Below are 24,832 nucleotides of genomic sequence, written 5' to 3'. Positions count from 1 at the left end.
TAAGTTACAGCCTTATTCTAAAATTGATTAAATTGTTATTTTTCATCAATCTACACACAACACCCCATAATGACAAAGCAAAAACAGTTGTTATTTATATTTAAAAAATGTATTACTAATAAAAAACAGAAATATCACATTTACATAAGTATTCAGACCCTTTACTCAGTACTTTGTTGAAGCACCTTTGGAAGTGATTACAGTCTCGAGTCTTCTTGGGTATGATGATACAAGCTTGGCACACATGTTTTTGGGGAGTTTCTCACATCCTTCTCTGCAGATCTTCTCTAACTCCGTCACCTTGGATTGGGTGCATCGCTGCACAGCTATTTTCAGGTCTCTTCAGAGATGTTCGATCGGGTTCAAGTCTGGGCTCTGGCTGTGTGCTTAGGGTCGTTGTCCTGTTGGAAGGCGACCTTCGCCCTAGTCTGAGGTCCTCAGCGATCTGGAGCAGGTTTTCATTCAGGATCTCTCTGTACTTTGCTCCGATCATCTTTCACTTGATCCTGACTAGTCTCCCAGTCCCTGCCGCTGAAAAACATCCCCACAGCATGATGCTGCCACCCCGATAATTATTGGTTTCATCAGACCAGAGAATCTTATTTATCATGGCCTGCGAGTCCTTCAGGTGCCTTTTGGCAAACTCCAAGCGGGCTGTCATGTACCGAGGAGTGGCTTCTGTCTGGCCACTCTACCAAAAAGACCTGATTAGTGAAGTACTGCAGAGATGGTTGTCCTTCTGGAAGGTTCTCCCATCTCCACAGAGTCAAACTCTGGAGCTCTGTCAGAGTGACCATCGGGTTCTTGGTCACCTCCAGGACCAAGGCCCTTCTCCCATGATTGCTCAGTTTAAATACAAATACAAATAGAATCAACAATGATTCCTTGTTCTACATGTCGGTGAGGCATGTTAACACATACTGCATATCTAAACGTTCCAAAACTTTGTGTCCTGGTTCAGCCCCTAGTTGCAGACATAGGTCGCATTCCTGTGCCTAGGTGTCGCTGACGTAGGTCAGATCTTACACCGCCTGGGGTCCAGCAAATTATACAAAACGTTTTAGCTGTTAATGGGCTGTATTGATACAATACTGGTAATTCTGGTGACCGGTCATTCTGTATGGAGTGTTGCAATATTGGAGTATGACCAGTTGGTGACGTCTTGTGTTTGTCTTGCTCTTCGGACATGGTTTGATATCCATACACAACTACCAAATACTGTCTGGGAGAGGACTAGCTAGCTAATAACAACATAATATGGAACATCGGTTTGAAGGCTGCAATTAAATACATGAACATATTAATGCAATCAGAAATGTGGATTAATCAGGGAATGCGAGGAAATATAGGACAATGGGATCTCACCTAATGGAATGAACCAGTTTGATCATATGAAGCGAGTTGTTTGGAAAGCCACGACGAATCGAATGGGACTGTCTTTCCATAAAGAAATGAATGCGAGTTTAATGGATAAGAGCGTCTGCTAAATGACTTAAATGTAAATGTAATGTAATGAACACATTGTTACGAATAGGGCACTGGACATATTATGACATTCAAGAAGGATAACTGGCCTCAGTCGCAGCGTTTCAGATTCTACCTTGCGGATGTATTTGAGTGGCAGGCTCATTCTTTAGCTTCAGCTAGACCCCGTCATAGACGACGGAACGCGCTTGTGCCGTCACAGAGCGTAGGTGATGTCGCGGATGGCATTCGGCCTCTATCAGAATTAACTAGGTAACCAGACATTATTAGCTTATCAAAAAACAAATATTCTCTACACAAGTGAGTGCTGCATTTTGTTGGCAACAGCAAGTGTTTCATTTACATCAAAACAATATTTGTCTATAGAGCTTGACATGACGGTAAGCCAGCCTTATGGTTATGGCTAACTTGATGTAAGGCGCTAACTGACGTTAGTTAGCTAGCAAACATCACTGCATTTTATCCTGGATGTCAATAACATCAGCAAGCTAGTCGCTTGTCTGCTTGGGATAGTTCATCAGAAACATTCCCTTGCATCGTTCACTGACATGCCAACAGCTAGCCCTGGCAAAGTAGCTAACTAACTTTGCATTGCTAACTAGCAATACACAGGCTCCAGCTTCTAGCCACAATTGCAAGCTAGTGGTGTCGTGTTGCAGTGCAACGTCCAGTCAGGTCAGATGCCATTCTGTTTACAGCGGATAGTCTTCTCTCAAACAAGCTAGATAACAAACTGCACACTTCGCTAGGTAATCTGCACCATGTATTGAACGAGACGGGTTGAATTGTGCAATATCAATGTTGCAGTTAGCCAGCTCCTCGGAACAGTCCACTGGACCCACATTGAGCGTTAGCCAAGTTCTTTAAAACAGACAAACATGTACTATTGGTCATCTGGATGAGCCACACCAGTAAACTAGCATTAAGGACTCTGTAACTAAATTTAGCTCGCAGGGGATGGAAACAAATTTACTGAGGATAATGCGAGTAGAGTGGTCTAACGTTAGCTGACGTTAATTGGCTTGGCAGTGTCAACATAATAAACTAGAATAATATAATTTCAAACGTTATTTAGATTTGAATGATATTAATGTTGGGATACTAGTTTGAATTGCATTTGTGTCCTTCGTTTTGGATGCTTACCAGCTGATGTATCTCAGAAAGTAGAATAGGAGCTGTTTACATAGATATCAGACAGCGAACCAAGCATCACTGTCACCAGCTCTTAATTGATGAAAAGTTATTGTGACGTTAAATTATTATTATCACGTCAAATCAAAGTTTATTTGTCACGTGCGCTGACTACAACAGGTGTAGGTAGACCTTACAGTGAAATGCTTACTTACAGGCTCTAACCAAGAGTGCAATTTTTAAGTTAAAAAATGTATTAGGTAAACAATCGATAAGTAAAGAGAAAAAAAACAACAGGAAAAAAATAGACGGGAAACACAACAACAAGCCTTTTACCTTTAAAAACAATGGTTTTGTTAAATTGTTTTGTTCATGTTGATTGCTATGTAATGACACTGTCTTAAGACTGAATGAACAAAGTAGACATTGCACAGTCAGTGGTGTCTGAATTTCATGCATCTTGCTTGAAGGTGTCTCCCACCCACCAGCTATTTCTAATATTTTCCTGTGGCACTAGATAGTTCTAACACTGTATCAATTTGCCTGGGTCCCCATTTCAACTGTCTACTGTAAGGTACTTGGAGATTGCCTGTGAAAACATGAGGAAGGTGCTCAGAACAGTCTCTGAACGGAATAAGCTCCCCACTAGCTGACGTGAGGAGTTGAAACGTGGCAGGCGGCAGCACTGTGGAACTCTGCGGAAGAAATTTGAAGAACAAAGGAGATGGTCACCCTGCTGTGACCTAATTGGACCGCCGGAGAGGACACGGACGCGCTCGAGCCGTCTGCAGTCATGAGTCTCCGCACCCCCACCTCAACACTGGACAGGTAGGACTGACTGCTGGTGATGGTGGTGCTAATGACAGATGGGACAAATGTATTTCCTTGATTCTTCATGTCCTCTCCTTGTATCCTTCCCAAAATGCCTTGGGGGAGTATATCAGAGGGGAGGGAAATGCAATGTGCTTTGAGAAGGGGAGAGGCAGTGACTACAGATAGGCAGCCAGTGACTATTATCAAGGTTCTCCCTAAATTGTGCAAGATTGACACTGCGCTACCTTGTGGACTACCTGTGCCACTTTGTAATGAAAATAAATAAGTACCACCTTGTTAAAACATCCTGGGGAGAACCCTGATATTTGAACATAATATATTATAAAGTGGTTTGAACCCTGAATGCTGATTGGGTATGATAAATAACTTTTTATTGTTCAAATTACATTGGTAACCAGTTTACAATAGCAAAGAGCCACTTCAAGGGTATACGATATGACCAATATACCACGGCTAAGGACTGTATCCAGGCACTCTGCGTTGTCTTGCTTAAGAACAGCACTTAGCCTTTGGCAAAATACCACACACAGCCCCTCGTGGCTTATTGCTTAATTAGCCTATTGCTTCTACCATTACTAATTGAAGGCCTAGTTGTAAGCTTCTGCATCTCTGTTGGATGTTGTGTTAAATTGGGATCCCCTCAGCTTAGCCTTCTGTACAGGGCTATTCTCAGCTGGGAGGCAGCTTTATCACCTTTGATGTGACGTCCTTTATGGCTCACTGCCCATTATTCTGTGTGCCTGTCTGCCTGTCTGTCTGTCTGTCTGGGAATCGTTGTCCCAAAGTCGGGAAGTCAGGCGACAAGTTTAGGTCCAAAATAAGCCTATAGAAACACAGCTTATTTTGGACATATTTTAGCGAGAGTGAAACCTCTAGCTTAGCCTCTTCCTCTATGGTATACACACAGACCAAGCCCCTCCCCCTGCCTCACGCCAACAATTTATTTATACATTTATTTAACTAGGCAAGTCAGTTAAGAACAAATTCTTCAATGTTGAGAGATCACATCTTCCGCTATTTGCATTTGAGGTTTGGTCCAACAGAGTAGGTCATATGGATCCCAAAACACATTGAGACATTATTTTTGCTGTAATAGAGGATAAATGAACTCTTCCATTTTAAGTCTCAACTCCTCAAATTGTCCACAGAACAGACACTAATAAAACGAAAGTATCAATTAACATTGATTCTGGATAACGAATAATCTGCATTGGGTTACCACGTACCGCTAGCAGCATTTTAGCCAAAGACTGTTATACTAGCTGTCTAGTCTGTGTTTTATAAATGTGCAATAAGCATAAAGAACAGTTATATAAGGAATTGGCAACTCGTTCTCATTCTGAGGAATAAGGTAGGCCACTTGGTTTCAACATCTGAACAAGGTGGACAGGCTAACATGTTTTTCAAACAGTTGGAGAGGTTAAACTATTTTGATAAAGTCATTCAGTTATTAGTGGGTCTTATTTTTGTGGAAAGCTCATATTTAGCCTGGGTATAACTTCACAAACCCTGAATTCATTAGATTATTGATGACTGTTTGAAATGCAGGGTATTTGACCTTTCATTGTACAACAACGCTTATTTAGAGAGAACATTAAAAAAACGTATATTTATATATAGTGATTTGCCCATAAGTTTGAAATAATGGAGATCTGATTGCTAGGCCACATCTCCCAGCCGTATCTCCTGTCTGTCAGTGTTTCTCCACTTTAAGTCTTCTACTTTATCCTAAACTCCTTTTCTTTCCTTTTCTCTCTTGGTCCCTTTCTGTATTCTCTATTGTTCCCTCTCTTTCTGACGCTTCGCTTTCAGCCCTTTTGCTGCTTGGTGAGTTTTCTGCTCAGTTTGTTGAGCTTCGTAGAAACTAAGCACAGATTACAGTACTGCACTTCCAGCAGTCTCTCCTCACACGATCTCTCCTCCAAGCCCTGGTACTCTGTCCATCTATCTACCCCCTGGTGTCCTCTCCTTCCACCCTCCTATAGTCCTGGTACTCTGTCCATCTATCTACCCCCTGGTGTCCTCTCCTTCTACCCACCTATAGTCCTGGCACTCTGTCCATCTATCTACCCCCTGGTGTCCTCTCCTTCCACCCACCTATAGCCCTGGCACTCTGTCCATCTATCTACCCCCCGGTGTCCTCTCCTTCCACCCACCTATAGCCCTGGCACTCTGTCCATCTATCTACCCCCCGGTGTCCTCTCCTTCCACCCACCTATAGTCCTGGCACTCTGTCCATCTATCTACCCCCTGGTGTCCTCTCCTTCCACCCACCTATAGTCCTGGCACTCTGTCCATCTATCTACCCCCCGGTGTCCTCTCTTTCCACCCACCTATAGTCCTGGCACTCTGTCCATCTATCTACCCCCTGGTGTCCTCTCCTTCCACCCACCTATAGTCCTGGCACTCTGTCCATCTATCTACCCCCTGGTGTCCTCTCCTCTCCTCTCCTTCCACCCACCTACAGTGGGGCAAAAAAGTATTTAGTCAGCCACCATTTGTGCAAGTTCTCCCACTTAAAAAGATGAGGCCTGTAATTTTCATCGTAGGTACACTTCAACTATGACAGACAAAATGAGAAGAAAAAAATCTAGAAAATCGCATTGTAGGATTTTTAACTAATTTATTTGCAAATTCTGATGGAAAATGGTCTCCTCGCCTCCTTCTCAAAATGTATTGGAGAAGAAGGTCTGAGTGGAGGGGGATCTTGGACCTTCTCCAATATGGTCTAGAAGGAGGCAAGGAGATAGGATCCAGGGAAAGGCGACTTGAGATGCAGACTCTGTGTCCCTGCCCTATACCACTCCTCTTTACTCTCTCCTCCTACTACCTCACTCCATCTCATCTTCTCTAGCCCTCCTTTCTCTCTCTTTCTATCCTCACACCCTCCTTCTCCTACCTCCTGCAGACATCCCTCTCCTTCTTTCCTCATGCCCTCCTTCCTGCCAGACATCCCTCTCCTTCTTTCCTCACGCCCTCCGTCCTCCTGCCAGACATCCCTCTCCTTCTTTCCTCATGCCCTCCTTCCTGCCAGACATCCCTCTCCTTCTTTCCTCACGCCCTCCGTCCTCCTGCCAGACATCTCTCTCCTTCTTTCCTCACGCCCTCCATCCTCCTGCCAGACATCCCTCTCCTTCTTTCCTCACGCCCTCCATCCTCCTGCCAGACATCCCTCTCCTTCTTTCCTCACGCCCTCTGTCCTCCTGCCAGACATCCCTCTCCTTCTTTACGCCCCTAGATGCTTGATCTTGGGTCTGTTCAGCATTTCTCCCACCAATGGTTAAGGTTAATACTGGGGGAGGGGAAGCTGATCCTAGATGAGTACATATGGGAAACGTCACCCCAGAACATGTGAGACACAAATAGGCTACACTGTTGAAGGAGGGCGTGACATCCCTCTCCTTCTTTCCTCACGCCCTCCGTCCTCCTGCCAGACATCCCTCTCCTTCTTTCCTCCTGCCCCCCATCCTCCTGCCAGACATCCCTCTCCTTCTTTCCTCACAACCTCCTTCAATAGTGTAGCCTATGTGTGTCTCACATGTTCTGGGGTGACGTTTCCCCTATGTACTCATCTAGGATCAGCTTTCCCTCCCCCAGTTTTAACCTTAACCATTGGTGGGGGAAATGTTGAATGGACCCCAGATCAAGCGTCTAGGGGCGACTTCACCCTACTTTGTCTCATGTTCCTCATGTCCTGCTTTTCCCTCCAGGCTAAGCAGCCTGACGATAGGAGACTCGGAGCGCAACACCTCCAGCGGCCAGCAGAGGGAGCCTCCAGCTGACATCCCCCCTGAGAACACAGGTACATGGGGTTTGTAGTAGCCTCACAAGTCATCTGATCTCACAAGCTTACATGAATGTTTCATGGATCCATCTGGTAATTATGAGGCTAGGTTTGTAGCACAGATGTGGCATACCCAAACCTATATGTACAAACTACCTCGACTAACCTCTACCCTGCACTTTGACTCGGTACCGGTAGCTCCTGTATATAGACTTTTTATGTACGTGTTACTTTATATTTTTTACTTTAGTTTGTTTCGTAAATATTTTCTTAACTCTATTTCTTGAACTGCATTGTTGGTTAAGGGCTTGTAAGTAAGCATTTCACGGTAACACCTGTTGTATTCGGCGCATGTGACAAATAAAATTGGATTTGAAAATGTGATTTCATATAGCAGTTTAGTACTGGTTCATGGTATGCCCAACTGACTTGAATGGTCTTCTCTTAATCTCTCTCTCTCTATCTCTGTCTCTCATCTCTCATCTCTCTACTTCTCTATTTCTTTCCCTCTTTATCTCTCTCTTCAACTCCCTTTTCTTTGTCTCTCTCCATCTCCCTCTCGTATCTCTCACCTCCCCCTCTTTCCCTCTCTCTCCCCCTCCCTCTCTCAGGTCCAGGTCTGGTTCAGAGATGTGTGGTGGTACAGAAAGACCAGCTGGGGTTTGGCTTCACCGTGTGTGGCGAGAGGATCAAGCTGGTGCAGAATGTCCGACCAGGTCAGACACACATCCACACAGTAACTGACTTGATTTCTACAGGTCTTATATGATGGTTCTGGAATGTTTCTCACCTGTTTCTTCATGCAGGTGGTGCAGCAGTCAAGGCAGGGGTCCACGAGGGAGACAGAATCATAAAGGTTACGCCTCATTTCAAACTTAAACTAAAAACCATCTCTGTCTCGGTCATCAGAGACTCAATACAATCAGCAGACTTAGTCTGCCTTCTCTCTTTCTTTCTCAGGTGAACGGCTCGCTGGTGTCGTCCATGTCTCACCAGGAGGTGGTGAAGCTCATCAAGTGTGAGTGTCACTGGTTTCTGTAACGATGATGGTTAAGGTTATGATGACTGTAGGTCTATGCTGTCAGTAAAATGTCATTGCCAACAGCTGTTTATTAAATTATCTTTCTCTTTTTTTCTTTCTCTTTCTTTATTTTTCATTCTCTCTTTCTCTCTTTCTTTCGTTCTTTCGCTTTCTTTCTTTCTCCTTTCCTTCTTTCTTTCTCTCTTTTTATTTTTCTTTCTTTCCAGCTGGGCCGTATGTTGCCCTGACACTTCAAGGACCGCCCCCTTCAGCAGCCGCCCTCGTCCTACAACCCCTCCCCGCTGACCTCTTACCCAATCAGAGGACGTCACTGGGAGGTGAAGCCCCGCCACCACCACCTCCACCCCTGCCCCCCGGACTTACCAGCACCCCCTCCCAAAGAATCAACAAACCACTACAGGTGAGCACCACACCTGGGTCTGTATTCATAAAGCGTCTCAGACAACGAGTACTGATCTAGGATCAGTTATACATTTTGGATCATAAGGAATAAGATTATATGGACTCCTATTCTCAGACACTTTATAAATACTGTTCCTGGACCATTGCCTTACAAATACTGACTGGTATACCAGCTTGACCATAATACTGACCAGATGTTCAAACCAATGTGGTATAACATGGGTCAACAAGGAGGAGCCTAACGTTTCTTTTCCCTCTCCTCTTCTGTCATTGTGTTAGAACCTAGATGTACAGAAACACGCCACTCAGATCCTCAGGAACATGTTGGAACAGGGAGAGGCTGAGCTCCAGGTAACAGTCATAGGGTGCGCTCGTTTTCAGGGGTGCGCTCGGGCGGGGTCTGGTTTTTCCCGGCCTTGGAAAATTATTTTGGGGCGGGGCCTTGCTGATCGTGACAATATAAACAAGGAAGTGAAAATTCAAAATAAATAAAAATCAAATTTAAGTCACAGGGTTTCAAGTCTCTGTTAAACGATTCCCAGAATCAGTAGAGAATTGTTAGGAAATCTGTAATTCTCCATCCAAGATTTTTGGAAAACCTGGGAATATGGAGAAATGTTGCAAACCCATACAATCAAACCCACTTAGAATGGACACTGATCTGGAATATAGACATACCTGTTCTATATGTTGCATTCTAGCTGTACTGTTGTGGCCCACTGAATATGCAATGGTAAGGACTAGTGGTCGACCGATTATGATTTTTCAACGCCGATACCGATTATTGAGGTACAAAAAAAGCCGATACCGATTTTGATCGGGCGATTAAAAAAATATATGAAAAAAACAAAAAAGACAATTACAACAATAAAATCAATTTAACCTCAAATAAATAATGAAACATGTTAAATTTGGTTTAAATAATGCAAAAACAAAGTGTTGGAGAAGAAAGTAAAGGTGCAATATGTGCCATGTAAGAAAGCTAACATTTAAGTTCCTTGCTCAGAACATGAGAACATATGATAGCTGGGTGTTCCTTTTAGCATGAGTCTTCAATATTCCCAGGTAAGAAGTTTTAGGTTGTAGTTATTATAGGAATTATAGAACTATTTCTCACTATACCATTTGTATTTCATATACCTTTGACTATTGGATGTTCTTATAGGCACTTTAGTATTGCTAGTGTAACAGTATAGCTTCTGTATCTCTCGTCACTCCTACCTGGGCTCGAACCAGGAACACAACAGCCACCCTCGAAGCAGCGTTACCTATGCAGAGCAAGGGGAACAACCACCCCAAGTCTCAGAGCGAGTGACGGTTGAAACGCTATTAGCGCGCACCCCGATAACTAGCTAGCCATTTCACATCGGTTACACCAGCCTCATCTCGGGAGTTGATAGGCTTGAAGTCATAAACAGCAGAGCTGCTGGCAAAACGCACAAAAGTGCTGTTTGAATGAATGCTTACGAGCCTGCTGCTGCCTACCACCGCTCAGTCAGACTGCTCTATCAAATCATAGACTTAATTATAACATAATAACACACAGAAATGTGAGCCTTAGGTCATTAATATGGTCGAATCCGGAAACTATAATCTCAAAAACAAGACGTTTATTCTTTCAGTGAAATACGAAACCGTTCCGTATTTTATCTAACGGGTGGCATCCATCAGTCTAAATATTCCTGTTACATTGCACAACCTTCAATGTTATGTCATAATTACGTAAAATTCGGACAAATTAGTTCACAACGAGCCAGGCGGACCAAACTGTTGCATGTACCCTGACTCTGCGTGCAATGAACGCAAGAGAAGTGACACAATTTCACCTGGTTAATATTGCCTGCTAACCTGGATTTCTTTTAGCTAAATATGCAGGTTTAAAAATATCTACTTCTGTGTATTGATTTTAAGAAAGGCATTGATGTTCATGGTTAGGTACACATTGGAGCAACGACAGTCCTTTTTCGCGAATCCGCACTGCATCGATTATATGCAACGTAGGACACACTAGATAAACTAGTAATATCATCAACCATGTGTAGTTATAACTAGTGATTTTGATTGATTAAGTTTAATGCTAGCTAGCAACTTACCTTGGCTTCTTACTGCATTCGTGTAACAGGTGGGCTTCTTGTTTATTTATTTATTTCACCTTTAGTTAACCAGGTAGGCAAGTTGAGAACAAGTTCTCATTTACAATTGCGACCTGGCCAAGATAAAGCAAAGCAGTTCGACAGATACAACGACACAGAGTTACACATGGAGTAAAACAAACATACAGTCAATAATACAGTATAAACAAGTCTATATACGATGTGAGCAAATGAGGTGAGATAAGGGAGGTAAAGGCAAAAAAAGGCCATGGTGGCAAAGTAAATACAATATAGCAAGTAAAACACTGGAATGGTAGATTTGCAATGGAATAATGTGCAAAGTAGAAATAAAAGTAATGGGGTGCAAAGGAGCTAAATAAATAAATAAATAAAATAAATACAGTGGGGAAAGAGGTAGTTGTTTGGGCTAAATTATAGGTGGGCTATGTACAGGTGCAGTAATCTGTGAGCTGCTCATCTGCTGACAGTTGGTGCTTAAAGCTAGTGAGGGAGATAAGTGTTTCCAATTCCAGAGATTTTTGTAGTTCGTTCCAGTCATTGGCAGCAGAGAACTGGAAGGAGAGGCGGCGTGAGGCAGGTGGTTAGAGCGTTGGACTAGTTAACCGTAAGGTTGCAAGATTGAATCCCTGAGCTGACAAGGTAAAAATCTGTTGTTCTGCCCCTGAACAAGGCAGTTAACCCACCGTTCCAAGGCAGTCATTGAAAATAAGAATGTGTTCTTAACTGACTTGCCTAGTTAAATAAAGATGAATTAAAGGTGTAAAAAAATGACTGATTTCCGATTGTTATGAAAACTTGAAAACGGCCCTAATTAATCTGCCATTCCGATTAATCGGTCGACCTCTAGTAAGGACACTGTTTATGAGAGTATCTATTTAGTTTGACCAATCATCATTGACCATTATCAGTGCCTCTGATAATGTCACTCCGACCAATCCCGCAGGACTTGATGGAGGAGCTGTCACGGAACCCCTCCCCATCACTGGAGGAGCGAATCGATAGTGCCAAGAGGCGCACCCAACAAGTGCGGGTTAAAATCAAGCAAGATCTGGTGAGATGCCTGTGTGCATGACAACAGACCCCTAACAACGCTTAACTAGATCTCTCATGTCCCCACTAGATACTATATATTAGATTGTCATTACCTTAGTTTATAACGTTTGTTATTTGTTATTTCTTTGTCTCTCAAGGATGGAACTCGCCCCGAAGCTGTGTCCAACTATGTAATAGCAGGAGATGGTTTGTATTGGATTTGTTTGTCTATGATTCTCTGAGTTGTGTGCGTTTTTATGATACAAATGCACTGGTGTAAAGTACTTAAATAAATCAAGTACTACTTAAGTAGATTTTTTGGGTATCTGTACTCTACTATTTATATTTTTGAGAACTTTTACTTCACTAAAATAATGTACTTTTTACTCCATACATTTTCCCTGACACCCATAAGAACTTGTTACATTTTGAATGCTTAGCAGGACAGGAAAATCGTGTAATTCACACACTTATAAAGAGAACATTCCAGGTCATCCCTATTTCCTCTGATCTTGCGGACTCACGAAACACAAATGCTTTGTTTGTAAATTATGTCTAAGTGTTGGAGCCCATGCTATCAGTAAAACAAAAAAAATGACAAGAAAATTGTGCCCTCTGGTTTGCGTAATATAAGGAATGATAAACGATTTATACTTTAACTTTTGATACTGAAGCATATTTTTGCAATTACATATTTTTTTTATATTTAAGTATATTTTAAACCAAATCATTTTACTCAAGTAGTATTTTACTGGGTGACTTTTACTTGAGTCATTTTCTATCAGGATCAGTGTCCAAGGTGTATTTACTTTTACTCAAGTATGACAATTGGGTACTTTTCCCACCACTGTACAAATGTATATGATTTCTCCATTTATCGGCAGCTCGGCTGTCGGTGGACTCAAGTGAAGGAGACTTTGAGGTAAGTAATGTCAGCACCAGATGCTCCAGACCTTTATGAATGACTGATGAGAGAGAGGGGAGAGATGGTCCTTCTCACCCCTCCACCCCCTTCTCCCCCAGACCTGTGAGAGCCCCCACTCCTCCCCCTCCTTCTTCAGGACCCCCCTACGCTGGAGACAGGGCTCCGGCACACACACCTTCTCTGACTCGGTGATACCAACACACACACACTCTTCCACTCACAAACACACACACACACACACACACACATTCTGATTCAGTGAGAAGATTTGCACACATGCACTGCATATATACCGTCTAGTCTGAGTCAGTGATGTGAACAATGTCTCCTACACAACTACACACACACACATGCCAAAGGTTTTATTTTCCTAATCCTGACGTTTGTGACCTGTCTTTTGGCAGGCTGGGAAGACTCAGATCATTGGCCCCGAGGAAGAGGAGGAAGAGGACGACAGCTATGCACTCAATGAGGTGAGACAGTCTTTATCAGCAAACATCACTTACCTCATCTATGTATCCTGCATCTCACATCTGTGGAACTATATGAATCTCCCTCTCTCTCTCTACGTCTCTCTCCCTCTCTTTCCCCTTCCTCTGTCTTTCCCTACTTTAGATGGACGGTCCATTTCAGGACATAGAGCTTCTCAAGTCGAGACCGGCCCATATGACAGTGTTCATGAGATATGTCTTCAGCCAGCTACTGGATCCCAACCCACTGGTCAGTACTCTGACCCTAAGGACTGCTATTGACTGTTGTTCCACCTCTAACACGGGAACTAATCTGGTGTGTGTGTGTCGTCTCTCTACAACAGCTGTTCTACCTGTCGGTGGAGGCCTACCTGGGCTCCAGCCCTAAAGACGCCCGTGTCCTCGCGCCTCAGATCTGCTCCCACTTCCTGGACCCTGACGCTGTGCGTCTCTCATTGGTTTATTCAGTTAATTCATTTGGTGAATTAGTCTTAATCAATTAGACCGGACCATTTAATAATCTTGCAAGATTTTAAAAGTACTCTTGTAGTAACGGTTGTAGTTACGGTTCCTTACATTTTTTTATTTAATTTTCAGCCGTTAAAAATCAGAGTACGAGAAGAGTACCTGGCTGATATCGGTAAGATCCAACACAACATACTAACGTTACTGTGATGGTTTTATTTTGAGTTAACCTTTCTTTAACCAGCCACGTCAATTAAGAACAAATTGTTATTTGCATTGATGGCCTGGCAAGAAGCCAAAGGCCTCCTGTGGGGACGAGGGTTACAATAAAAAACAGCAATGTAAGACAATAAAAAACAACAATGTAAGACAAAACAGACAGAAGACTGGCAACAGCACAAATACAACAGCAAACAGTGCAGGTGTGTGAAGTAAAACATGTTTCCTCACAGAAGGCAACGCAATCTAGTGACACGGGGTGACAACTAGAAACAGCTACATGTCTCAACAACCTGTTCATCTATTTGCCCTTTGACCTCCTCCAGGGACACCAGGTCCTGGGGTTTTAGGTTGGCTGGGAGGGAATTCCACAACCAGGGGGGGCTGAGTAATGAAATGACCTTTTTCCATGCTCTGTAAACATTTTTGGGACTGTTAGTATAAAACAGATTAAGATCAGAGCTTGTTTTAATTTCGAGTTAGAAGAGAGCATAGATAAAATGAGTGGTGTTTGAGCCTGCGTGTTGCTAGTGATGTCCACTCGACAGCACTGTAGCGATTGGTGACAAAAATAAGGCTGCATGATACACAGTCAAGAGCTTTCAGTATAGAGCTTGAGGACATGAACAGTATCACCATAGAAAAGCACAACTAATCAACTATTTTCTGACTGCAAAGGAAAAACAAGCTCAACTTCTCATCCCAGTTATTTGTACGTTTTGACGTGCTCTATAGAATGTCCTTCCAAGGTACTAATTACATGGTTTTCAGAGTGTTTACTCTTGGAAAATACCATGCATTTTGTTTTACAGGAATTCAGAACAAGCTTCAAATCTTCCAGATTCTTTTGAATGATGTTTTAAAGCCGTTTGAGCTTTGCCAAAAGCTAAAGGGAAATTGTTGCCACTTAATAAGTAAACAGTGTCACCTGCATAAAAATGTCTCAATATGTCTCCCAATGTTGTTGATCTAGATAATAAACCACAGGGGACCTAAAATGGATCCTTGAGGAACACCTGATTGCAGCTCTATGGTGTCAGACTTACAACCGTCTGCCTTAACACACTGGGTTCGATTTGCCTGGTAGTTTACAAACCCCTCCAGCGCATGACCAGTAATGGTAGTTGTGTAAAGTGGTCAGTCTTAACTCTGTCAGTACAGGGTTGTGATTCTAGTTCAGTCTGTAGTAAGTCTTACTGTGAGGTGTTGTGTCCTGTCTCAGAGAGTCGTCTCCATGCCCAGGAGGACATCAGGGGACCACTGTCTGAGCTCCAACAGCAGGTGCTGCCTGACATTCAGGACCAAATACAGGACTACAGGTACAGTACAGTCTATGGGTCAAGCTGAATCATCTGGAGGGGTGTATTGTGTTTGACAGTGTGTGTATATGAAACTGCCTTAATCGACATCCACGTCATCGCTGCCCGGGGAACAGTGGGTTAACTGGCAGAACGACGTAGTTTTACCTTGTCAGCTCGGGAACGATATCAGCATAATGCCTGCGACGAGAGGATCGGTCGGTTTGGATCATTTTCAGTTTTTCGTCCCAGCTGTTTTGTGTGTATTGAAAGTTGTGTGACCTTTGACCTTGTGTGCTCTGGCGCATGTGTTTGTGTAGGAACAAGCAGATGATGGGTTTGGGCTCTCTGTTTGGAGAGGGAGACCTACAGCACCTGGATGGAGACCCAGCCAAGGAGAAACAGGTGGTGGACAGACAGGTCACTGCTCTCTGGGAGATACTGTGAGTTGGGCCGTCTAGCTACGATACAACATGTTTATCCCATGTGACCTTATCAGGAAAAAGTCTGGGGCCCCTATATATGCAATGCATTCTAAGGGAGACACAGTAAGTAGGACTGCTAAGATTGCAACAAATAACACACATTGTTACTTTTGTGCTTTGCTGCGATGGTTCAGTATTAGCATAGCAAAACAGTAACTACGGTAGGACAGTGACCGAGCCAGCTGGCAGTACAGGGAGCTCAACTAGCCTCAACATCTCACCGTACCAAAGGTCAGAGTGTGATCACTGATCACTCGGGAGGCTTTGCAGGTAACCTCGAGCCGCGGCCGCCCTACCCACATGATGTTTGTTACACACACCTACTCACTCTTATCACATGACTCACTGCTAGGTAGATACAAAACAGGTCACCTTGTTTTTTATTAGCAAGGATTTATTTATTTTGCACCTTGTTCAACAGGACCGAGCCACTTTGGAACTAAGCCAGAGACCTTATTAAAAGAGAGGTTGTTGTTTTTGTGCAGAAGAGTGCGAGAGTGAAGAAGCTAACAGTTGTTTTTCTGTGTGTTGCAGCTCGAAGCACGAAGACGACAGAAGGTAATAAAAGTCGGAGCGTCTCATGTCTGTTGCTGGAACGTGATTGAATAATAATGCTTGTTTGTTTGTGTAAACGTACCCTTCTCCATTTTGTCATTTCTCTTCCTTTCTTTGTCTGTTTCTCTTTCTTTCTCACTTTCCCCTGTTTCTTTCTCTTCCCCGTTACCTTTTTCACACTCGCTCGCCCTCCCCCCTCTCTCGCCCTCGCCCTCACACTGCCTCTCTCTCTCGCCCTCGCCCTCACACTGCCTCTCTCTCTCGCCCTCTCGCCCTCACACTGCCTCTCTCTCTCTCTCACACTGCCTCTCTCTCTCACACTGCCTCTCTCTCTCGCCTGCCTCTCTCTCTCGCCCTCGCCCTCACACTGCCTCTCTCTCGCCCTCTCGCCCTCACACTGCCTCTCTCTCTCTCTCACTGCCTCTCTCTCTCACACTGCCTCTCTCTTGCTTTCCTTCACTGCCTCTCTGCCTCTCGCCCACTGCCCCTCTCGCCCTCACACTGCTCTCTCGCCCTCCCACTGCCTCTGCTCTCTCTCGCCCTCCCCTTCTCTCTCGCCCTCACACTGCCTCTCTCTCTCGCCCTCCCCCTTCTCTCTCGCCCTCATACTGCCTCTCTCTTGCTTTCACACTGCCTCTCTCTCGCCCTCACACTGCCTCTCTCTCTCGCCCTCCCCCTTCTCTCTCGCCCTCATACTGCCTCTCTCTTGCTTTCACACTGCCTCTCTCTCTCGCCCTCCCCCTTCTCTCTCGCCCTCACACTGCCTCTCTCTTGCTTTCACACTGCCTCTCTCTCTCGCCCTCACACTGCCTCTCTCTCTCGCCCTCACACTGCCTCTCTCTCTCGCCCTCACACTGCCTCTCTCTCTCGCCCTCCCCTCTCTCTCTCGCCCTCATACTGCCTCTCTCTTGCTTTCACACTGCCTCTCTCTCTCGCCCTCACACTGCCTCTCTCTCTCGCCCTCCCCCTTCTCTCTCGCCCTCATACTGCCTCTCTCTTGCTTTCACACTGCCTCTCTCTTGCTTTCACACTGCCTCTTTCTCTCGCCCTCCCACTGCCTCTCTCTCTCGCCCTCCCCCCTCTCTCTCGCCCTCACACTGCCTCTCTCTCTCGCCCTCACACTGCCTCTCTCTCGCCCTCACACTGCCTCTCTCTCGCCCTCACACTGTCTCTCTCTCGCCCTCACACTGCCTCTCTCTCTCGCCCTCCCCCTCTCTCTCACCCTCACACTACCTCTCTCTCGCCCTCACACTGTCTCTCTCTCGCCCTCACACTGCCTCTCTCTCTCGCCCTCCCCCATCTCTCTCGCCCTCACACTGCCTCTCTCTCTCGCCCTCACACTGCCTCTCTCTCGCCCTCACACTGTCTCTCTCTCACCCTCACACTGTCTCTCTCTCGCCCTCACACTGTCTCTCTCTCGCCCTCACACTGTCTCTCTCTCGCCCTCACACTGCCTCTCTCTCTCGCCCTCCCCCTCTCTCTCGCCCTCACACTGCCTCTCTCTCGCCCTCACACTGCCTCTCTCTCGCCCTCACACTGCCTCTCTCTCGCCCTCCCCCCTCTCTCTCGCCCTCCCCCATCTCTCTCACCCTCACACTGCCTCTCTCTCTCGCCCTCACACTGCCTCTCTCTCTCACCCCTCACACTGCCTCTCTCTCGCCCTCACACTGCCTCTCTCTCGCCCTCACACTGCCTCTCTCTCGCCCTCACACTGTCTCTCTCTCTCGCCCTCACACTGCTTCTCTCTCTCACCCTCCCCCTCTCTCTCGCCCTCACACTGCCTCTCTCTCGCCCTCCCCCCTCTCTCTCGCCCTCACACTGCCTCTCTCTCGCCCTCCCCCTCTCTCTCCCCTCCCCCTCTCTCTCGCCCTCACACTGCCTCTCTCTCTCGCCTCCCCCTCTCTCTCGCCCTCACACTGCCTCTCTCGCCCTCATACTGCCTCTCTCTCTCGCCCTCCCCCTCTCGCCTCACACTGCCTCTCTCTCGCCCTCACACTGCCTCTCTCTCTCGCTCTCCCCCTCTCTCGCCCTCACACTGCCTCTCTCTCTCGCCCTCCCCCTCTCTCTCCCTCCCCCTCTCTCTCGCCCTCACACTGCCTCTCTCTCTCTCTCGCCCTCACACTGCCTCTCTCTCGCCCTCACACTGCCTCTCTCTCGCCCTCACACTGTCTCTCTCTCGCCCTCACACTGCCTCTCTCTCTCGCCCTCCCCCTCTCTCTCACCCTCACACTACCTCTCTCTCGCCTCACACTGTCTCTCTCGCCCTCCCCCTCTCTCTCGCCCTCACACTGCCTCTCTCTCTCGCCCTCACACTGCCTCTCTCTCTCTCGCCCTCACACTGTCTCTCTCTCACCCTCACACTGCCTCTCTCTCGCCCTCACACTGTCTCTCTCTCGCCCTCACACTGTCTCTCTCTCGCCCTCACACTGTCTCTCTCTCGCCCTCACACTGCCTCTCTCTCTCGCCCTCACACTGCCTCTCTCTCGCCCTCACACTGCCTCTCTCTCGCCCTCACACTGCCTCTCTCTCGCCCTCCCCCTCTCTCTCGCCCTCCCCCATCTCTCTCGCCCTCACACTGCCTCTCTCTCTCGCCCTCACACTGCCTCTCTCTCTCGCCCTCCCTCTCTCTCACCCTCACACTGCCTCTCTCTCGCCCACACTGCCTCTCTCTCGCCCTCACACTGTCTCTCTCTCTCGCCCTCACACTGCTTCTCTCTCTCCCCCTCCCCCTCTCTCTCGCCCTCACACTGCCTCTCTCTCGCCCTCCCCCCCTCTCTCTCGCCCTCCCCCTCTCTCTCGCCCCTCACACTGCCTCTCTCTCTCTCCCTCGCCCTCACACTGCCTCTCTCTCGCCCTCACACTGCCTCTCTCTCGCCCTCACACTGTCTCTCTCTCGCCCTCACACTGCCTCTCTCTCTCGCCCTCCCCCTCTCTCTCACCCTCACACTACCTCTCTCTCGCCCTCACACTGTCTCTCTCTCGCCCTCACACTGCCTCTCTCTCTCGCCCTCCCCCATCTCTCTCGCCCTCACACTGCCTCTCTCTCTCGCCCTCACACTGCCTCTCTCTCTCTCGCCCTCACACTGTATCTCTCTCACCCTCACACTGCCTCTCTCTCGCCCTCACACTGTCTCTCTCTCGCCCTCACACTGTCTCTCTCTCGCCCTCACACTGTCTCTCTCTCGCCCTCACACTGCCTCTCTCTCGCCCTCACACTGCCTCTCTCTCGCCCTCACACTGCCTCTCTCTCGCCCTCACACTGCCTCTCTCTCGCCCTCACACTGCCTCCCTCTCTCGCCCTCACACTGCCTCTCTCTCTCGCCCTCACACTGCCTCTCTCTCGCCCTCCCTGCCTCTCACCCTCACACTGCCTCTCTCTCGCCCTCACACTGCCTCTCTCTCGCCCTCACACTGTCTCTCTCTCTCGCCCTCACACTGCCTCTCTCTCCCCTCCCCCTCTCTCTCGCCCTCACACTGCCTCTCTCTCGCCCTCCCCCATCTCTCTCGCCCTCACACTGCCTCTCTCTCGCTCCCCCTCACACTGCCTCACACTCTCTCTCTCGCTCTCCCCCTCTCTCTCGCCCTCACACTGCCTCTCTCTCATACTGCCTCTCACTGCCTCTCCCCTCTCTCGCCCTCACACTGCCTCTCTCTCGCCCTCACACTGCCTCTCTCTCTCGCCTCTCTCTCGCCCTCACACTGCCTCTCTCTCACCCTCTCTCTCTCCCCTCTCTCTCGCCTCCCTCTCGCCCTCACACTGCCTCTCTCTCTCGCCCTCACACTGCCTCTCTCGCCTCCCCCTCTCTCACTGCCTCTCTCTCTCGCCCTCCCTCTGCCCTCCCTCTCTCTCTCGCCCTCACACTGCCTCTCTCTCGCCCTCCCCCTCTCTCCCCTCTCTGCCTCTCTCTCGCCCTCACACTGCCTCTCTCTCGCCCTCACACTGCCTCTCGCCCTCACACTGCCTCTCTCTCGCCCTCACACTGCCTCTCTCTCTCGCCCTCACACTGCCTCTCTCTCGCCCTCACACTGCCTCTCTCTCGCCCTCACACTGCCTCTCTCTCGCCCTCACACTGCCTCTCTCTCGCCCTCACACTGCCTCTCTCTCTCGCCCTCACACTGCCTCTCTCTCTCGCCCTCACACTGCCTCTCTCTTTCCTTCCCTCTCCCTCCTCAGTTCTCCTCTAGCCTCTGCGGTGCTGTTGTACCTCCGTCACTCGGGCATTAAGCTGAGGGACTCCAGGGTGTTTCCAGGACTCAGCACTGAGAAGGAGAAGTGGCTATCCTTTTTCCCCAAGACCAAGAAGGTAGGAGCTGGAGGTCGAATACTGTGTTCTGGGTCATATTCAGTAGGCACTTGTCCAAAAAGAAACGTTTGCTTTAATTTTTACTATGCAAAAAAAAAAAATGTCTCAATGTCCAAGATGTGCTTGAAATGATTGTTTTACATCAGAGCTTTACTATTGTTTACTTCTACAGCCGAGCAGTGCAAAGAAAGAGAAGGATGGAGAGGACAGGAAGAGAAACCCCATCCTGAAGTATATCGGCAAGCCCAGGAGCACCTCCCAGTCCAGTAACTACACACACACACCAAGACAGACACACAGACAAACATACACACACACATTCTGTTTTCATCGTAACAGTATGATTTAATTCCCATTATCTCATCCTTCGTTTTGACCCTCGTTGATATTTTTTTGTCTCATGTTTTCTTTTGCTTCACTTTGATTTCCCAGCGTTCCATGTCCCCTTGTCTCCCACTGAAGGTGTGTCATTTATTCTTTTGAATATCTTATTTTATCTTGGTTTTTTTTCCAGTGTTTTCTCAGCTTATTTTAAAACATGATAGTATATAATAATAAATGCCATTTAGCAAACACTTTCTTTTATTCAAAGAGACTTGATGTACTGTTATTGCTTTCACTTTGGGGTTTTAGGCTGGGTATCAGTAAAGCACACTGTAACAACTGCTGCTTTATAAAATACATTAGATTGATTTGATGTTCTGTATGTGTCCCCTGTCTCGTCTCCTCTCAGTGCGTCCTGGCAGTGTGAGGAACATCATCCAGCAGTTTGAGAACGACCCAGAGATCCCCGGGGAGGAGGGGGACGAGGGAGACCTCCAGAGACTGTCCTCCAGCAGCCTGGGAGAGGACAGCATGGACAGGTATCAGAGAGAGAGAGAAAGAGAGTGTCAGGTCTATTGTGCACAATTGTTTGTGTGTCAAGATTGTACATGTTTACTTATGTGTTTCTCTCTCTCTTTTCCTCTCTCATTGTCTCTTTCTCAGCCCTATGGTGTCGGTGCGTCTGGCTCGTAGTGAGTCTCTGAAGGCGCAGGGGGAGGGGCGTCGGCGGGGCGGGTCTTCAGGAGTGGAGACAGTCCCTCGTTCCCGTAGCGACGTGGACATGGAGGACTGTGGGGAGGAGATAGAGGGGCCGGGCCTGAGACCCCTACACCACAGCGCCTCCTCCTCAGCCACCAGTAGCTCAGCACGGTGAGACTACACACACACGTCTTGCTCATACACACATCTGAAACCACACACATTGCACAAACTCACACACAGACACTGTTTCGGAACACACTGTAGGATCCACATGCTCCTGACGAGGTTGAGCAGCAGCATTGTAGCACAGAATAAAGACAACAAAATAGAACCAGATCTGATTGTTTTTTTCCTCCTCAGATCCTTGGAGAACCCCACGCCTCCATACACCCCTCGGTCGTCTAGACGACAGTAAGTCATCACTACAACCTACTGAGGTCTTCAACTTTGATCGACCTGGAAGTATATTAAAACATCTCTCTCTGTGTGCTTCTGCACGCGCACGCGCGTGTGCAGGTTTGAGGAGTCCCCGGTGGCCCTGCTCCCTGATGCCCCAGCCCTAGAGGACGACGTGGTGGACAGTCACAACTGGCAAGAGACAGTGGCCCCTCAGGTCCTGGCTACACTCTGTCCCCGAGAGGTGGACCGACAGGCCGTCATTTACGGTAAACATCCACTGCTTGACCTTTGGGTAGCAGCAGAGGAATGTGCAAGGATACATTCAGGCTGAGAGGAACATGTGAAAACCTTATGCTTCTACAACTGTTCCTATATCCTGTCTAAACATAGCCACTGTATATCTGACTGGAACTAACAACTTCTATTCTGTTATTTTCAGAAGGAAATATTATTAGATTGTTATATTTACATTCTTCTCTGTGTCTCCCCCTTCCTCTCACCTCTCCCGCCATTCCTCCCTCCCTCCCTCCCTCCCTCCGTCGTCTCTCCTCTCTCCTCAGAGTTGTTGACGACAGAGGCGTCTCACCTGCGTACTCTCAGGGTGTTGGATCAGGTGTTCTTCCAGAAGATGAGGTGTGTTCTGAGCTCTGACGAGCTGGCCTGCATCTTCCCCAACCTGCCTCAGGTCTACCAACTACATGGTCAGTGTGTGTTTCTCAGTTCTGTCAATAGGTATTCAGGCCATGTGGATTTAAAGATCTGATAAGATTGTGTTGCATTAAGAAGGTTCTCTGTTTGTGGCATCGCTGTGTAAACATAATGTTTTGGTAGATTTAGGTGCTGCATGGTAGAGAAGCACTGTTTAAGCGTTGTCTTTGATTTAGTAGTCAGTCTCACTGACGTTAAGCTCAATGTTATTGTGTTTGATCAATGTTGCTTCAATGATTTTATTGTTTAATCAACGTTGTTCCACCGTTGTTATTGCGTTGCAGTGAGCCTGTGTGAAGCCATGAAGAAGAAAAGGGAATCTCCCATCGTTCAGGGCATCGGTGACATCATGCTGGCCAGGGTGAGTTGAACTAGCTAATCATATCATCCCAGTCCCGTGTGGCTCAGTTGGTACAGCATGGTGCTTGCAACGCCAGGGTTGTGGGTTCTATTCCCAGGGGGACCAGTATGTAAATGTATCAACCCACTACTGTAAGTCGCTCTGGATAAGAGTGTCTGCTAATTGACTCAAATGTCAAAAATGTCATCTCTCCCTCCCTCAGTCTTTGTTTTACTATCCCTTCAAATCAAATGTTATTGGTCGCATATTTCCATATTTAGCAGAGTTATAGCATGTTCATCAGTGAGATGGAGTGTTACGCTGTTAGTGGTCAGTTTGAGGGCTCAGCTGTTGATAACACCTGTCCAATAGTTTTCAATCATATGCTTATTGAGTGAACCTGAACATTAGGAACACCTTCCTAATATTGAGTTGTACCCTTCCCCCCTTTGCCCTCAACAGCCTCAATTGGTTGTGCAGGGACTCTACAAGGTGTTAAAAGCGTTCCACAGGGATGCTGGCCCATGTTGACTCCAATGCTTCCCACAGTTATCAAGGTGGCTGCATGTTCTTTGTGTGGTGGACCATTCTTGATACACACGGGGAACTGTTGAATGTGAAAAACCCAGCAGCGTTGCAGTTCTTGACACAAACCGGTGCACCTGGCACCTACTACCGTACCCCGTTCGAAAGTACTTAAATAGTTTGTCTTGCCCATTCACCCTCTGAATGGCACACATACACAATCCACGTATACTTGTATACTGGAGCCTCAGAATGGAATGAGTTGCCTCTGCCCATAAAAACAACATCCTCTCTGGGCAGCTTTAAACATATGTTTGATGTCTTCTGTGCCCATATGAATAACCCCTATGATGTAACTGGAATGATGAGATGGAGGTTCTTCTTCTCTTGTTGTTGTATTATTTCACTGCCATACTGTGTTCCACCTTGTCCAGTAGTCATCTTGTCTCAAGAGGACCACAATGGAAATAAGTCCCAGACTGTATTGTGTGTTATCCTCCATGATTTTATTCATGTGCACGTATGGCTTTTTCAAGTTTTATGTGTGCTTGTTTTTTTTAAATGGTCGAATTAATAAACTAAACTAAAATCCATGTCTCAATTGTCAAAAAGGCGTAAAAATCCTTCTTTAACCTGTTTCCTCCCCTTCATTTACACTGATTGAAGTGAATTTAACAAGTGACTTTAATAAGGGATCATAGATTTCACCTGGTCAGTCTGTCATGGACAGAGCAGGTGTCCTTAATGTTTTGTACACTCAGTGTATATTGTGTAGTGTTGTGTTTTGACTGGGATATCGGTGTGTACCTGTGTGTTAGTTTGAGGGCGTGGCGGGGGAGGAGTTTCAGGAGCAGGCGTCCCACCTGTGCAGCCAGCAGTCTCAGGCTCTGGAACTCATTAAGAACAAGCAGCGCAAAGACCCCCGCTTCACACATATCATCCAGGTAACAGACGCATTACCCAGGTAACAGACGCATCACCCAGGTAACACACACTCATCACCCAGGTAACACACACGCATCACCCAGGTAACACACATACATGCAGTCACAATGGCTTTTCCATTAATTGATTTGATTGTTTGATGGATGTATTGTCAGGAGTGTGAGGCCAGTCCTCACTGTAGGAGGCTGCAGCTGAAGGACCTGCTGGTGTCTGAGACACAGAGACTCACCAAGTATCCTCTGTTACTGGACAACATCATCAAACACACAGAGCGTACGTAGGATCCATCATCCGCCTCCATATCTCTCTTTCTCATTTATATAGAGATTCTCTCACACTCATAC

General features: G+C 46.9%; 1 protein-coding gene across 1 annotated transcript in view; it reads left to right on the top strand.

Moving 5' to 3' along the window:
- Positions 1 to 1,121: 1,121 nt before the first annotated feature.
- Positions 1,122 to 24,832, top strand: part of LOC124008894 (rho guanine nucleotide exchange factor 11-like) — a 35,617-nt gene continuing 11,906 nt past the window's right edge. Inside the window, exons 1-30 of the mRNA XM_046320491.1 lie at positions 1,122 to 1,737; positions 3,191 to 3,444; positions 7,161 to 7,252; positions 7,846 to 7,950; positions 8,041 to 8,090; positions 8,195 to 8,252; positions 8,483 to 8,676; positions 8,958 to 9,029; positions 11,736 to 11,843; positions 11,983 to 12,031; positions 12,709 to 12,746; positions 12,848 to 12,937; positions 13,154 to 13,222; positions 13,365 to 13,469; positions 13,564 to 13,662; positions 13,817 to 13,859; positions 15,126 to 15,222; positions 15,522 to 15,644; positions 16,221 to 16,244; positions 20,416 to 20,545; positions 20,718 to 20,811; positions 20,978 to 21,007; positions 21,279 to 21,408; positions 21,533 to 21,739; positions 21,932 to 21,982; positions 22,088 to 22,236; positions 22,531 to 22,671; positions 22,963 to 23,039; positions 24,362 to 24,487; positions 24,644 to 24,761. Coding sequence (XP_046176447.1) covers positions 3,410 to 3,444; positions 7,161 to 7,252; positions 7,846 to 7,950; positions 8,041 to 8,090; positions 8,195 to 8,252; positions 8,483 to 8,676; positions 8,958 to 9,029; positions 11,736 to 11,843; positions 11,983 to 12,031; positions 12,709 to 12,746; positions 12,848 to 12,937; positions 13,154 to 13,222; positions 13,365 to 13,469; positions 13,564 to 13,662; positions 13,817 to 13,859; positions 15,126 to 15,222; positions 15,522 to 15,644; positions 16,221 to 16,244; positions 20,416 to 20,545; positions 20,718 to 20,811; positions 20,978 to 21,007; positions 21,279 to 21,408; positions 21,533 to 21,739; positions 21,932 to 21,982; positions 22,088 to 22,236; positions 22,531 to 22,671; positions 22,963 to 23,039; positions 24,362 to 24,487; positions 24,644 to 24,761 — 2,704 coding nt within the window. The 5' untranslated portion in view covers positions 1,122 to 1,737; positions 3,191 to 3,409. The remainder of the gene's footprint in view (positions 1,738 to 3,190; positions 3,445 to 7,160; positions 7,253 to 7,845; positions 7,951 to 8,040; positions 8,091 to 8,194; positions 8,253 to 8,482; positions 8,677 to 8,957; positions 9,030 to 11,735; positions 11,844 to 11,982; positions 12,032 to 12,708; positions 12,747 to 12,847; positions 12,938 to 13,153; positions 13,223 to 13,364; positions 13,470 to 13,563; positions 13,663 to 13,816; positions 13,860 to 15,125; positions 15,223 to 15,521; positions 15,645 to 16,220; positions 16,245 to 20,415; positions 20,546 to 20,717; positions 20,812 to 20,977; positions 21,008 to 21,278; positions 21,409 to 21,532; positions 21,740 to 21,931; positions 21,983 to 22,087; positions 22,237 to 22,530; positions 22,672 to 22,962; positions 23,040 to 24,361; positions 24,488 to 24,643; positions 24,762 to 24,832) is intronic.

Source organism: Oncorhynchus gorbuscha, linkage group LG21 (genome assembly GCF_021184085.1).
Source record: "Oncorhynchus gorbuscha isolate QuinsamMale2020 ecotype Even-year linkage group LG21, OgorEven_v1.0, whole genome shotgun sequence".
NCBI classification, from domain to species: Eukaryota; Metazoa; Chordata; class Actinopteri; order Salmoniformes; family Salmonidae; genus Oncorhynchus; species Oncorhynchus gorbuscha.
The sequence above is the reverse complement of the archived record's forward strand: the minus strand, read 5'-3'. Positions and strand labels throughout refer to the sequence as shown.